At 48.2% G+C, this 15,472-nt stretch overlaps 1 protein-coding gene across 2 annotated transcripts in view; it reads right to left on the bottom strand.

The window, feature by feature from the left end:
- Positions 1-15,068, bottom strand: part of LOC116862796 (receptor-type tyrosine-protein phosphatase gamma) — an 81,111-nt gene extending 66,043 nt beyond the window's left edge. Inside the window, exons 1-3 of one of the 2 annotated variants that reach the window (XM_032850206.1) lie at positions 14,930-15,068; positions 14,629-14,761; positions 2,271-2,357 (exon numbers count right to left, since the gene is read on the bottom strand). In XM_032850206.1, the coding sequence (XP_032706097.1) occupies positions 2,271-2,357; positions 14,629-14,761; positions 14,930-15,053 (344 nt within the window). In that variant the 5' untranslated portion in view covers positions 15,054-15,068. The remainder of the gene's footprint in view (positions 1-2,270; positions 2,358-14,628; positions 14,762-14,929) is intronic. The other variant, XM_032850207.1, reaches the window with a different exon arrangement.
- Between the last annotated feature and the right edge of the window lie 404 nt (positions 15,069-15,472).

Genomic DNA, 15,472 nt, shown 5'->3' with positions numbered 1-15,472 from the left:
AAAGAGGCCATGGCAGGAGATGAGAGGCTGACGGCCCTGTTTCCCGGAAGCACCTGCAGCCTGGTAGAGGAGGGCGGGGCCCTTGTTCTCTGGGAGGCTTTTTATAGAGCAGCAGAGGACAGAACTGGGTCAGGAGGCTGCTGCCAAGGCTCCTGGGATAAAGAAGGAGGGAGGAGAGGGGAGAGTGAGCTGGTGGTCTTCAGCACACACAGTCGTCAAGAGGAACGAGGAACTGTAGGCTCCGGAGGAATAGAGAATGGCAGGGCAACCGCCTAGGGAATGGGGGCGATCTGAGCCCCTGGAGGACAGGATCTCTCCCGGGCCCACTCTTCATCATGGATTGATTAGCAAAGCCCATCCAGCAGTGAAGAGAAGGGGCGCCGCTCAGGACTCAGACTACCACGGGGCCGTCCCACCTCAGCCACCCAAGCTGCGGAGCCCAGACAAGTAACTTCTCAGAGTCTCTGTCGTCCAATCCTCTGGGTGGGGAAATTTATTACAGGCACTAAGCACTTCACATGTACTCCACCATTTCCTCTCCGCAACAACCCCATGAAAAGGAACTATCACTGGACCTACCCTTAGATGATGACAACAAAAAAGTCTTAAATGGCTCAGAGGGCTTTGTTCAGTTGCTTAAGGTCCCACAACTGGGAAGAGGTGGAGCCACGGTGAGAACCTGTCTCTCCCTGAGCCAAGGTCTGTCTGTCTTTGCTACTACATGATCAACAAAGTAAAGTAAAATATGGGATTCATAATCAGGTGGATTGTACAAACACTTGGAGCTTTCCAAGACAGTACTTAACTTCTAGATCTAAATGAAAGTCATCATCCTCTCCCCAAGCTTCCGGCACTCAGAAGTGGAGAAGAAACCAGAGAGACTGGGCAGCTTGAGACAAAATACACCCTCTTAGGAACTAAAATACATTTGTAATAAGCCATTCCCACATCTGGGGCTAGGAACGTAAATCAGAGTTAACCACAGGCCACCTAGCTGTGGCATTGTGTCTGAAGAGAACCTAGAATTAGATGGGCGTTATCTCTGTGGGGCCTGCGAGCTGAGCCACTCTGTACTGTGTTACAGTCAGAAACACATTATGATAGACTGGGCACGAATACTAGGCATTTACATGATGTTGAAGGTACCTTCTAAGACTAGAACTTGGGATTGAGCTAAAGCTATGCAGAGGGGTTTCTTGTTTCACTTGTTTCACTTTTTACCACTGGAGTTTTGGAAACAGATTAGAACACTGAAGTAAAAAGTAAAAAGATCTTAGAAAGAATAATTACATTACCGGTGTCTGCAGTTACCCCTTTTCCCTACAAGGCCCAAACCATACCATGTAGCTTAAGAGGATAGATCATAGAATTTCTCATTCATCTTCCACAGTTCTTGTACTCTACCTTCTCAGATCTCCTAAGTATACCTGATTAGAGTTGATGGGTATCTAAAATTTTATCTCAATGATCTGACTTATCCTCAACCAAGGCAGATGAATCATTCCATGTAAAAACTCTAAGGTAAATACTATAAATTTGTTCACTGAAAGTAATAAACTACTCACAACACAGTATTAGGGAATTATCATAATTGGCAATATTAAATATTAATTATCATATTAAGTAGAGTTTGTATAGATAAGTCTTATACAAATATTATCAAGAGGCCATGTGGGGTGATTAAGATCACATGATCAGGACTTCTAAAGGTTTGCTGTAAATCATTCCAGGACAATTTTTCCCAGTATTTGAGCCACGTAGAACGCGTGTGCTTTCATTTTTAAAAAATTTCACTCTTACGGAAAAACATGTCCTTTATCCCCATTTCCTACTCTTCTTCCTCAGCTTATGTATACATTTAGATTTCTAAAAGATATTTTTCACTTGTAAGGCTAAATGCATGCATTTTTTTTATAGCTCTGAAACATGCAAACATCTGAAATTTTGGAAAGATAATGGATGCAACTGACATACAGACACACCAACATAGAACATTCCAGTATGTCCCCTTCTAGAAATAAACACCCCCCCGCCCCGAAACCGCCAAATAAAGCAGAGCAAGCACACGCGGGACATACTTTCATTGCTACCAGCTACCCGCAAGCCATGTTGGTATTTGTAATTCTTACTTTTGGGAGTTGGGGTAAGACAGGTAAGTTGCAGCACTGTGCTGTCTACAGGACTTTCATCCCCAGAGCAACAAAACAAAAATCCAGCAAGCCAGTCCCAGCCAAAGAGGCATCCCCCGCTTAAGCTTGACCGCCCCTCACCTGCTCCCCTTCTCTCCTCTCTCCCCAGAAGAAGGCACTTCACGGAAACGTCTGGGAAAGCCCTTGGACTTTACTTTGTTACACCCTCTAAACAGACAAAAAACAAAAGAGAACAGGTAGAGAAGACAGTACTTTCAATCGACCACCAAGAGTTCCACATGAATGCCCTCCCTCCCACCTAATACAAACATACCCACCATCGGTCCGAATTTGGGGCATTTTCAAAAGAGAAAGCTTACACATAAAGGGGACTGGGTTTATCAAGTTTTTTTTTGCGGTTCCTTAAGGAATAGGACAATGGGAACTTTGCTCTTAAAAGTGGTGGTTACAGGTTGGAAACCCGTAGGACTCCTGGTGTTGATGGTAGGTAAGGCTATCTCAAATCCAATCATGACTGGATTTTCCCATTCATACATCCAACCTTCCACCTTTGGGAAGATCCTTTGGCAAATGCAATCATTTAAGACACCATTAAAGTCAACAGAACTCAGCAAGACTGTCCTAAGGATCATCTGAACCTCCCCTCTGTCTGTGGCAAATGTATGTGAATGTGGTGTCTTTAGACCAACCAGGGTCTTGTCTTCTCCCCAGGCATGCCTCTCCTCTCCGGACACTTCCCAGATTCACAACCCAGACTGGGGAATTGGAGGGAAGCCGTCATCGAGTTACATCTATGTACCTGGTCTGACACTCAGTTTCCCTGTAAAACTTAATAACAGCAGCATCTGAGTCTTGTTTCTAGCTCCTGAAAGATAAATTTTTTGTTCCACGGCAACACTGGAAGGTGTTTGCTCAATTATATTTATTTCCCTAATAACCTAGGCTATAGGGTTTCACACTGGAATGATTCCTATTCTTTCCAAACTCTGTTGACAGAACAGCAAAGGCAGACTTGCTACAAAGTTCTCTTTCATTGGAAGTTCTGTTGAGCCTGACTCACAACTCTGAATTCAGGTGTGTGATTCCCAAAAGCTGGAGAGCTTTTGATTCACCTGGTACTTTTTACTCTGGGATGAACATCCTTGAATTCTCAAGCGTTAGATTTCTCTTATCTTTTAATACTACCTTTCATTTATTTTGATAATCATTAGCCTCTATATTGGGTAAAAGTGCTTGGCACATGAACCAAAATTTGGAGAAGCCGAAAGCTGGGAATAGGATGTAAAAAGCCTGTGTGGGTCAGGGTCGGGGGCAGGGAGCCCGCTGTAATTCAGAACTCCCTGTCTCCCTCTGTTGAGAACATTCTGGAACTACAACTGTCCTCCAAACATCACGAACGTACTCGGTGCAGTGATGAACATTAATCTGAAGAAATCACGAGCGTGTTGGAGTGTTTTTGCAAATCTTCATAGAAACTTGAAATTTGCAGCTTCCTAAAATATTTAGACTTCTTCTCAACCCTTAGCCTTACTCTGAATTCTGCCAGATTCACTCTTTCGGGAATTTTGGAGCTGAGCCGGCTATCTCCGCAGCTTTTCCTCACACACAATCACAGGCGCTTAAAACTACCACCCGTAAACTGACAACACGTCGCTGAGAAGCAAATGCCACAAAACCAATAACTAATATCTGGAATAATTGCGGGGGCCACCCAAGCAAGCCCACAGGCCAGACACAAGCCATCCTGCGAGAGAGGACACCTCATTGTGAGAAACCCGAAGACAGGTGTTGGTTATGTAGCAAGAGACTCCACACAGGAGCTTCCCTTTCCTGAAAAGTCAGTTTGCTTTTAAAAAAACGTATCCATCCATTTCCTCCTTAACAGAACCAATCCCTTCTTTTCAGTGTCATAGAGTATGTTTAAATGGCAACCTTCAGCAGTGAATCTCTCCCTGCTTTTGTCTAATGACTACATGTTAGCCTGTTCCAAGAGCTTCGACTGGCATCTCAGGGCCAACTCGACAGCAGGGGGCCGGTTACTATAACAACTGACAGTTCTTGTGAATTCTGAAAGGCCCCCGAGTAGCCATTTGGGAAACGGTTATCGAGCAGAAAGTTGCCTGGGATCGGCAGCATTAGCTGACACGTGACCCAGATCCCCGGCACGCAGCTGCAGGGGCAAAGGAAAAGCAGTGCCCACCTCAAGGAACAGCTGGGGACCTCAGACGGCTCCCCACCCCCATGCCATTTAGTGTCTCAGAGCAAAGAGAGCTTAGCATCGCCATATCATCAACCCGAGCCCTCCAAGGCAAGCCATACTTTGCAATCATGCAAAGCGCTTTAGCTCTCCCCACTGGCTTGACACATTGTCAGGATTTGATGGGTTGAATCATAAAAAATTATTCCTGATTAAAAAAAAAAAAATCCTGAACTATGGCCACAGATACAGGTTCCAGAAGGGGGTGAGGGACATGGGCAGTCACCAGTTTTAAAAGAAAAAGTGATGCCTGGAATACCAGGGGTGCCTTGAGCAGTCTGTTTGCAGAAGAGATAAAGGTGATTGCACAAAGCTGCCACAAAGTGTGAGCTGGAAACCTGGATTTTTCTAGACTTGGTTAAAGCATATAAACCTACTCTTCGTTCCCATTCCCTTCCACACACAAGCCACCTAAGAGCACACTGGACTAACCCAGTGCCTTTGCACAGGCTGAATCCCCTAGCAAAGCATGATTCTACGCACAAAAGGAGATTTTATGGGGCGCCTGGGTGGCTCAGTGGGTTAAAGCCTCTGCCTTCGGCTCAGGTCATGATCTCAGGGTCCTGGGATCGAGCCCCACATTGGGCTCTCTGCTCAGCAGGGAGCCTGCTTCCCTCTCTCTCTGCCTGCCTCTCTGCCTGCCTCTCTGCCTACTTGTGATCTCTCTGTCAAATAAATAAATAAAATCTTAAAAAAAAAAAAAAAAAAGCAGACTTTATTTTGCCTGGACAAGGGGCTGTGTGACCACATCTCCCCTCTGGCAATATGGATCTTGCAAGGACCCAAGTGCCCCGCTGTCAGCGCTGACACAGAGCTCTGCAGAGCACTTATGGCTGCTCTCTGTTCTGTGAAAATCACAGCTCAACATCCTCTCCTCCAAGGAGCCTTCCCTGGCTCGGTCTCATTCCCACCCTGCCCTGGCAGTGGTCAGAGCCCATCCCATTCTCCCTAAGTCACAACTAAAACTCAGGGGAACCCAAACGCAGGGGACAGCCAGGGGAGGGTAGAGACGGACAGGCTGGCCAGCAGGTGCCCCTCTCCCCCAAAAGATATCCCCATGGTTAGCTCTATCCAGCCCACTAATGCCACAGGAGAAGGTGGCAACAATGTTGCCACCTCACCCAATTTATCAGGAGAACCCAGACAGTTGGAGTTTTAAGTAACATCTTCCAATTTTCTAAACAATTCAGATTTTTGAAAACCATGGGTCAGCTAAGTAAAATAAGTCTGGGACCTGCATTTTGGATTACCTTCCTTTACCTGCTCATCTCCCCCATTAGCCTACAAGCTGCCTGAAGACAGGAACTTGGTCTTCTTGCTGAATCGCCCGGGCCTGGCACAAACCAGATGCCAGCCATAAAGGGTCTCACATCAACACAACAAAACCCTAGATTTAAATACTTCTAAAACACACCAGCTCTGTGATCCTGGGCAAGTCATTCCCCTTCTGGACCCAGTTTCCTCCTTTGGGAAGAAGGTGATGCAGTCCGGACCCCTTAGCTCCCACCCAGGTCTGCTAGGAGGATGAAATAGAATGTTTGCTTTGTATAGATTCCACAATTACTGGTTACCGTGATAAGTATTTATGATCACAGTCACATGCATGGGAGACAGCACTCTTAATGGCATCTGTCGTCTCCTTTGTGACTTCCCTGGGTTGGGGGGGGGGGGGACAAATGCTTAGACTGAGTGCAGTCATCGGGGTAAAGCTGGAAGCGCTGGCTGCTAGAGCAGATGCGTGGAGAGCCTGGTCCTGTGCTCACGGCTGCTCTGTGGGAATCCAGGAGGGATCCCTGCTCCAGAGGGGCACGTGTGCGGTCTCTCTGTGATCAGGAGAGGGGTATCACCACCTGCCTCCACTCAACATTCACATGCATCTGTTTTCTGGAGCCTCCATTATACTAGCATGACACCCCCCACCCGCAATTTGGGGTCTGCATCCCCTCTGATTTATTAAGCTGTCTCCCACTGAACATCCAGGGAAGCAAAAAAAAAAAAAAGGCAACATAAACAAAACTCACCTGTTTTTGTGAATGGCATTCTCAATGAGGAGGCACCAGCACATGGCAAAATTTCTCCCAGTGTAAAGGTGGGAGTAAAAGAGACCTTTTCCCCTCTGCCTGTGAGGTGAAATTGGTGTTGACTGATCTGCCACAGAATTTACAGATGGCTCAGTCATGTGCTGAAGGGGGACAAACATTTCTCAGATCAGATCGTGAAACCTTCCTAATACCCACTAACAAACCTGGGTTGGATGCTACAATAACCACTTAAGAGTTTCCAGTTTTCGGCTCCAGAGTCCATATGGTTGACTAAGTCCTATTTCAATCAGAGAATTAAAGCTGCCCTATGGGGATGTTTGGGTGGCTCAGTTGGTTAAGCGCCTGCTTTCAGTTCAGGTCACAAACCCAGGGTCCTGGGATCGAGTCCTGCATTGGGACCCCTGCTCAGCGGGGAGCCTGCTTCTCCATCTCCCTCTGCTGCTCCCCCTGCTTATTGCTGTCAGATCAATAAGTAAAGTCTTAAAAAAAAAAAAAAATAAAGCTGCTCTACATTTCTGGAAAGTTTTTCAAGCTAGAATTATGGTCAATGAGATGCTCAAACTTGACATGAAAGTAATATAGCACTGATCAGCTGGTATAAGAAAGAAAACACAGGTTATCTGATTCAATATCACAACTTACTCCGTTTCTCAAACCCTTGAAATTATAGTTGGTCCTGTAAAGTTTTCTTCCACATGACTTGGCAAATGCAAACCATAGAATTTTTTTTTTCTTTTTAAACAAACATGCTATCAAAACAGGCTGTGGAAAGAAGTAAATGCCTTTGGACATGCTACTCCTCATTTAGGCAAAATAAGCTCATGATTAAGAAAGTGGCTGGGCTCAAATCCAGGATCCACCAAAAATTAACAGTGACTTGGGCATGTCACCTGATTTCACCAGTTCTTGGTTTTCTGAGCTGCAAAATGCAGGAATTCCTAGGATTTGAATGCTGATCAGGTGGCAACGTCATCCGCTAAGCACACACACAATATGGTGAAGATTTGAGAAAAGATTCTTGGCTATAAGGCCTTAAGAGATATGAACTCATTTTAGGTGTGCAATTTTGCTTAGAGAGAAAAAAGCTAACTTCAGAGCAATTTTCCTCAAGGTCACAGGAAAAACAAAATTCTAAATGACTTGTCCATACTCCCAGTTCTCCGTGGACACCAAGGGCTTGCCGCTTAGTAGCCAAGCGATGCTACAAAGCAGGGTAATGAACAAGCTGTACCCCAGGCACAGTGTCTGGGCCGTCTGCACAGAGCTCTTCGCCCAGCCTCTACCTCAAGTTATGCAAATCAGAAAAAAACCTTCCAAAAACCTTCCTCTCCTTCCTGAGTGGCAGCAGCTGTGCGTCTCCCTGTCTTTTTAGGAACGTCAGCACACTGGTGCCACGTAAACAGCTTGTCTTGGTAAGACAGGGGATCTGGAGCTCTTGGAATGAGTTTCTGACTGTTAGAAACTCAAAAGGTACCTTTTGTTTTCATCCTGAGTAGTAAGGCCGAGATGGCAGACTTCAAAAACTACTCGATTTAGGGCTTCTTCCTCATTTCTATAGATTCTTACAGCTCTGAACCATTGCACGGTGGTTATGGATTACAATATTTAAAAGGCACACTCCCAGCACCGTTTGCAAGAGGACACAAACTGTGACTATTGATTTCATCTTTATCAGCTGCCCTACAACCCCAGCCTTTGCTCCAAAACATTTTGCATGCATTTCTTGCTAGCCTCATAGCGACTTCTGCATGGTTAGGGATTTCGGTCACTATAGCTCTTCAATGCAGATCCTCGTAAGGAGCTCTTAAGAACTGTGACATCCTACCTGTGATATCTGAGCTAACCAATGCTCAGAAATTAGGTTCTTCCCCAGACCCATGTTGCTACCTGTAAAGTCACTGCTCAAATAGTCCCCAGTGGGCCTCTATGAATCTTCTAGTTGGGGAGGCAGTATAGGAAACAGGTCCCTACCATATTTTCTAGTTTGGGCCAAAGGTGGAGTAATGAGACTCAACTAATGATTGACCTCCAAAGTTGTTCCTTCAAGGAAACTCACTCTTTGCTAAATGATACCAGTGGGTCTGAATTATGAAGGATACTTCCGGCCACTCAAGCAACATCCATGTGCTCTCCACCTTAGCCTGTGTCCTTGGGGCTGGGTGACCCTCTCTGGCCCATGGTGAACAAATGCAACTGTGGGATTCCAGTTCTGGGTCATGCGGTTGAAAACAAGGTGCCTCCTTGATTTTTCTACCCTGTGGCAGCCATTTGGGAAACACATGTCCCAGGAAGAGAGGCTACAGGTGGAAGAGGGCTGCGCAGCTCCATGAGACTACACACAGGTGACAAGGAACCTTCGAGTGGTGAGACCACGAGGGTGTTAGGGTCCATCTACGGAGGCTCATGCAGCCGATCCCGAGTGAAGTAGGCTGACCATGGGGCTTCAGAGAGTGCCGGGTGGTGGGTCAGTCATGCCTCTAACCTAGTTACTTAGGGACGGGCTCCTCCAGAATGGCCTCTAGGCTCATTGGGAGTGCCAAAGGAACCTATCTCATTAACCTTTCCTTTTTTGGCCCAAAGCGGTTCTCCTCAGTTGGTTCACCTACATTTACACTATATTTAGCTCCAGACACGTGACTTTTAGCTATTTCTAGGATAAATACTTGGCACTACTGGTATTCAAAAGAATGAACTCTAGATGGAACTTCCAAAAGCTATTTTCAAGCAATGCTTTGAGCAAGGACCCACTATCAGAAAGTGAATAACTACACACGGGTTACACTTAGGGGATAGCATTTGTTGAGGTCTGTCAATCCGAGGCTATTAGAGAACAACTTTTTAGGCACACCAGGACCCAGAATTACAATCTGATTTCTCCCGAAGTCGGGGGGTAACAGAGCCACTGTGGCTTACTTGCCACCTGCCAGGTGCTGGGTCACCCTCTCCCTCAGCAAGCCCAAGGGACACGTTTCTTAACTGTTTTGCAGATGGAGAAGCTGAAGGTGGTAGAGTCGTTTTGTCAAAGACCCAGCTCCTCTGTCCTCTGTCCCCCCTTGGCCCCTCTCCTAGGGGGCCCTTTTCAAAGCTCTTATTTTAATTCTAGTGAGTTAGCAGAATAGTGTTCTATCCATTTCAGGTGGACCGTGCGAAGATTCAACACTTCCACACATCAGCCTGTGCTCCTCCCGACGTGGGCACATCCTGAAGCAGACCACTTCCTCATCACTGCCCTCCACTGGGATACACCAGGATATGCACCAGGAACCTGCTGTATATCTGGGCACTATATACCTGAGCTCTCTTTCTATATATATAAAAAAATTTATATTTGTTTGTTTTGAACCTCCTAAATACCCATTTTCACCCCTTTGGGAATAACTACACCCCTGCTAGTGACACCTACTTGGAGGCCATGGGTAGTGAACGCCGGAACCGGCTCCAAATCCAGCCTGGGTGCCTCCAGGCCTGTGCTGCCCCCTCAGCCCTACATAGCACAGCTGCTTTCTCCCGTTGCCTTCCTGTCACGTGGTTTCTGTATGCCTTTCCATCCTGCTTCAGAGAAGGTACATATCCCTTCAGATGGCACCCAGAACCTTCAGGGTCTGGCTCTTTCCGTCCCCATACTCTGCTCCAGGGACGCTGGACACGGGGACGTGCTTACGACTGGCCGGCTTCTCTCCACACCTGTACACCCTCTTACTAGCTTCCAGTTGCTTGCTCTCCAAGACCCAGGGTGGACATCAGCCCTCCAGGGAGCTTTCCCTGATCCTGCCACCCCCTCTCTAGGCCTGGATGAAGTCCTACCTTTGTGCCAGCACAGCACCCTGGATTCCAGCCTCCATTCTCTATGCTCCATTTTATGGACTCGTCTGCTTCCCCCAACTCTTGGGAGAAAGCTCATCCCCTGATCCCCAGGCCCAGCATGATGGGCAGCAGGCATGACTTCACGGCACGAACAGAGAAGGTGCATGGGGGTCCCGTGCCCAGGCAATCTTAGAAACCACTTTCACCTTTCTTCGACAACGCGATGGTTCTCAACTGCTGTCTGCCGGCTCTAGAAATCCTGCAGCTGAGATGGGACTGGAAGTGGCCCGTTTTTCCTCTCCATGGCCCACGCGTTCATGGCACCGCAGTCCTCACGGAGACTCTGAGGCTGACCAGACTGAGCTCCGGTGCCTATCTTATGCCTTTCCTCCTACTTGACTGCATCATTCTCTGCCATCCAAGTCTTTTTTCTCAGCAGAAGTCCCTCCCCTTCTCATTCCAATCTCCCAGTGTGGACACGGGCTGCTTCTGTCTGCCTGACACCTCCATCCGGTCCCCTTTCTGGGCTTTGAGGGTCCCTGGGGAAAACCTCCCTTGTGCACTCTCAGTGCATGGGGTTTACGATGGCAAAGACCTCACTTCTGGGCTCCAGAGTTCATCTCAGAGCCAGGTCTGACCAAAGTCTTTACTCCCTCAGCTCCAGAAGGTTCTAGGGGTGAACAAATGACCTGAGTCTGCTAAGAGACACCATCTGGGGATTTAAGCGGGACGGTTAGGGAAGAGAAATTCCCTTTCTACCGGGATGGGAGGGTGTAGGTCTGACATGGGCCAGAGGCCACCATGTGGAAACAGAGGGCCACAGAGAAAAGCCAACACAGGGAGAGCGGACACTCGAGACAAAGGGAGTGACAAACACAGGAACACAACCCAAGCCGAGCCCTTCTATCCTCATTCCATCTCATCCGTCTAGGTGGGCCTGATGCTCCAAACTGTTCCACTCCATGAATCAATGGATTCTTTTTTCCCCCCTTGTGCTTAAGGCACTGTGAAATAGATTTTTGTAAATCCCAACACGGTAGATGGGAATACTGCACACTGCTTAGCCCATAGTGGGCCTTCCACAAGCCTTAGTTCCTCTACCTTCCCTGGTCAAAGCTGGCAGGGGAGGCTCACAGGAAGGTGGTGGCACAACAGGCCTGCTAATCCCACCTCTGGTTGTCTTTGCTGAATATCGGTCCTGCTCAGCTTTCACAGTATTTAGGTGGGAGACCGGCACCTTGATGCTTCAGTAAGGTTATGGATTCTAGAGTGAAGAGGACCCATGGTCAAAACCAGGGTCCACCACTTCCTATAGGACCTCCAGGAGCTCCCAGCTCCTCATTCTTAAATGGGGATCATAGTAGTCCCTGCCCTAAGGTTTCCTCAAAGAATCACAGGAGATGGTACCATTTGAGCACTGGGCATGGTGCCCGGCATGTAAAAAGGGAGCTGGGAAACATCAGCAAGCATGAACACCATAGGACAAGGGCACACTGGTAGAGAAAAAGAAATCAGAGAGCTCAGGTTTCATTTCTACTATCTCATGAGCTCATTCGACGGCAGCATCAATGACTCCAACACACTCAGGAACGAGCATCGTTGCAAAGGGTCAGCCCTTGGTTGTAGAAACGGCCACCACAGTGAGCTGGTTTGAAACTCCAGGTACACACCTGCCACTGAGGACAGAACCCAGAAGGCTTTCGTCAGCCTCAATGCCCAGCTTAGGTCACCTCTGTCTGGCAATCCCCCACTCTCGCTGTGCTTCAGAAGGCAGGGGAAGGGCATCACGGTCCTAGCTTCACACCTGTGTCGCCAACGGGAAATGCTCTTAACCAGTTTTCTGTGTGGGCTCCCCAGTGCCTCCTGCTTGCGCATTAACAAGAAACAAAAAAGTCGGACAGAAAATAGGTCCTTGTCTCCTCTGGGCTGTTCTCGTGCTTGGCCAACTCATCCATCCTAATACTAATTCAATTTTACTTCCAACCAGAAGAATGTTCTCCTTCATATTCCCTTTTGTGGACCAGCAGGAAGAGTCTATAAATGCTCGTATGCCGAGTCCACTGATGTTCAAACTTCTGGTTACTAAAAACCAAGCTTGGGATATATCCAAACTGGTAAAATGTAGGATAGAAATCATATATTTTATACATCCAGTATTATTCAAAACATTTTCTGTTTAAACCAAATTTTTTGAAAGTATAAACGGTTGTCATTTTCTAATGGGAAAATGCCTCTTGAATGTAAGGGTCTCAAAGTTCTCGTTACAGTATTACACAGGCCCCTAACGTAGCCTGTCGTGCGAGTTTTGGCTGGCCTGGTCTCCATGGATGCGCGGCCCCACAGCCGCTGTTCATAGGGATCTGTTCTTGGGTGGGCACAGGACTGAGGTGGGCCTGTCAGAAACAGTCCTGAGGTTTTTGCTACAGCTGCTCAGGGCAGGAACTTGTTCACGTCAGGGCTGCTGAGCGATTGATCGTGCCGAGCCCGGGGTCAGCTGTGCACACTCTCTGCTGTGCTGTGTAGAGGGTCTGCGATTAAAACCATGTAACGGTATGACGGAGCAGAGCCAAGAGAGGAGCCTGCAGACCTTTTCTTACTTGCATGTGTTCAGTTAAATCCATGTCAGGCAGCTTCCCACTTACCAGTGGGCTCCAGACCAATGTCTGTTTGCAAACCACCCTGTTCTAGAGAAGGCACAAGAGGGAGGGGAGTCTAGTATTCCCAGGCTCACCCCTAAACCCCAGGAAATTCATGATCTTGCTGGTCTGTTGTAGTCATAGAGCTACAGCTGCCGTCAGACACCCGGGGAAGCTGGGGATGAGCCCTTCCTTATCGCCTGGTTCTACTGAATGGAGAATGGGCCCAGGGACCCACAGCCCTTCTGCCAGCAGATTCTGTCGGTCCCACCTTCAAAAGAGGTCTAAATCCAACGGATTCCTACCACCTGCACTGCTACCCCCTCGTCACCTCCCTCTGGACTTGTTTCATCTCCCAGCTGGTCGCCCTTGTACTGCCCCTGATCCTCTTCAGGCTTTTTGCAACACAGCAGCTAGGTAATCCAGAAGTCAGATCACAACACAATTCTATTGCAAACCCTACTTATCTCAGGGTGAAAGGCAGTGTATTCAAAATGGCCCATAAGGCTGTACCTGACATGACTCCCTTCTACCCCGTCTCTTCCTGACCCTCTCTCCTACCACTCTTCCCCATGCTCACCTGCTCCAGCCACACTGATCTCTTAGCTCTTCCTGAAATGCGCCAGGCACACTCCTGCCTCAGGGCCTTTGCACATGCAGTTTCTTTTGCTTGTTACCTGCCCCCAGTGAAGCCCATCTGACTCCCTCTCACTTTAGGTCTTTGCTCAAATATCACTTGCCATTTTAGGGCTTCCTTAACTACTTGGAATACTCAACCCAAGTACCAGAAGGCCCCTCCCCTTTCCAGATTTAGTTTTCTCCATTACACACTTACTATCACTTTAAGTATCACATATCTTACGTACTTTGCTTATTGCCTATCTCCAGTAAGCTCCAGGAGGTAAGACTGTCTGGCACATAATAGGAGCTCAAAATTAACAGAGTGAATGGTAAGAGGGGAAAAAAAGGATGGAAACAGGACACCTGTTTGTCACAGAGGACGCTCGTTCAAGGGCAGAAGTTTCTTAGAGCAGCTGGAGAGGTGAGACCCAACCAAGTGGGCCAGCCTGCCTCACTCAGTTAAGCTGCCTCAGAGAACGTAGCTGGAAAACAGAACTTTTAAAGAGAAGCTGCAAGCAGACTTCCCAGGGGAACAGTGAGAACCAGTTCAAGGACAATGATAACTCAGGGAGGACTTAAAAATCAGCTGTTTTTATACTGTGGGTAATAAATGCCACATAATGTGCTCAATGTTTCCCTATCACCTGATTTCCAGCAAATGGCTTTCACAAACATCTTAAAGTAAAGAAGGGTCATTATGCAGATACAACAAAGTGAAATATGGCCCTGGAGAACCTGGAAATGCTAGGAAACTTACTCATTTTGCAGGTTCAGGAACTAAAGCTTAAGGGGGAAATGGGGTTTGAATCCACCAAGTATCAAGGCTGGGGTCTGAATGTGGAGGTCCACGATTCCCAGGCAAAATCTCCTTTGGCTTTCAGTCATAACAGCTCCGCCTAAGGGCCTTGATCTCAATCGTGGCTCTAGCCCACCAGCAGCTTCCAGATAAAGCAGACCCCCCAGATGGTGACCCCAGACACACTCCAGCTGCCTTGCCTTACTGAATGAGAAGCCCTGGGCTTCCCTGCCCCACCGCCGGCCCCGCCCAGGGCAGTGTGCTTAGAGCAGAACCTAGCCCCCCCCACATCCCCTCTGTAGGTACAGCCTGGCTTACTCACCTCCAGTAAACTAGCACAGCGATGAGAAGGATGAGGCACACGAAGGTCAAGGCTGATACCACAATCAGAGGGATGATCCACTCCATCCTCCCTGGAGAAGGACGGCTTATCATTCCCGAGGTGTTCTTTTCTGCTGCAAAGAGAAACCACGGCAGTCAGAAGACAGGGGCGAGGGGGAACGGGGAGCCAGAGTAAGACACAGAGCTCTGTTCCACTTTGGGGTGGCTTCCAGGGGATGGGGCTGCCTGTTTGGGCTATCCTAGGACAAGAGGGGCAATCAGCAGCAGGCACCATTTCCTACCGAGTCCCAGACCAAGCCGGGCTTTTTCTCTAATGGCCAGTGGGAAGGACTCGCAGACGGAGGCCAAGATGTTCTCGCAGAGAGTTGCATAGGAGAGAGACATCCAGCTCCACTCCAAGAACATTACGACCCAGAGCGGCTTCTGGATACAATGAAGAAATGTGTTCTGTCCTGAATGCAGCATCACACTTGCCTCAGGAAAGGGACTGGAGTGGTGGTGGGAGGTGGCTGGGAGGCTCTCAGGTTCCCCAGCGCCAAGGCCGGAGGAAAGGCAGGACGGGTTTTGCTAAGATAACTGGCTGTAACCACAATGGTTCTATTCTTTGCCTGCTTTGCACCCCTTGCCCCTTCCTCTAGTACCTGCCCCCACTTCTGTTTGGGGAAAGCACCTCTCCCTAAAAGATAAAGTTGTAGTGGGACAATCCTGCAAGCATGGGGCTCCCAGGCTCCCTGGCAAGGGTTGGGGGCGGGGGGCGGGGGGCGGGAACAGGACTCCGGGTAGGGCTGCCGCTCTCCCCCCTGGGGTCCCAGCCAGCTACTTAT

The sequence above is a fragment of the Lontra canadensis genome, unplaced genomic scaffold (genome assembly GCF_010015895.1).
Source record: "Lontra canadensis isolate GAN:19392208 unplaced genomic scaffold, GSC_riverotter_1.0 scaffold332, whole genome shotgun sequence".
Classification (NCBI taxonomy): Eukaryota; Metazoa; Chordata; class Mammalia; order Carnivora; family Mustelidae; genus Lontra; species Lontra canadensis.
Note: the sequence above shows the minus strand (reverse complement) of the source record. Positions and strands in the feature narration are given on the sequence as shown.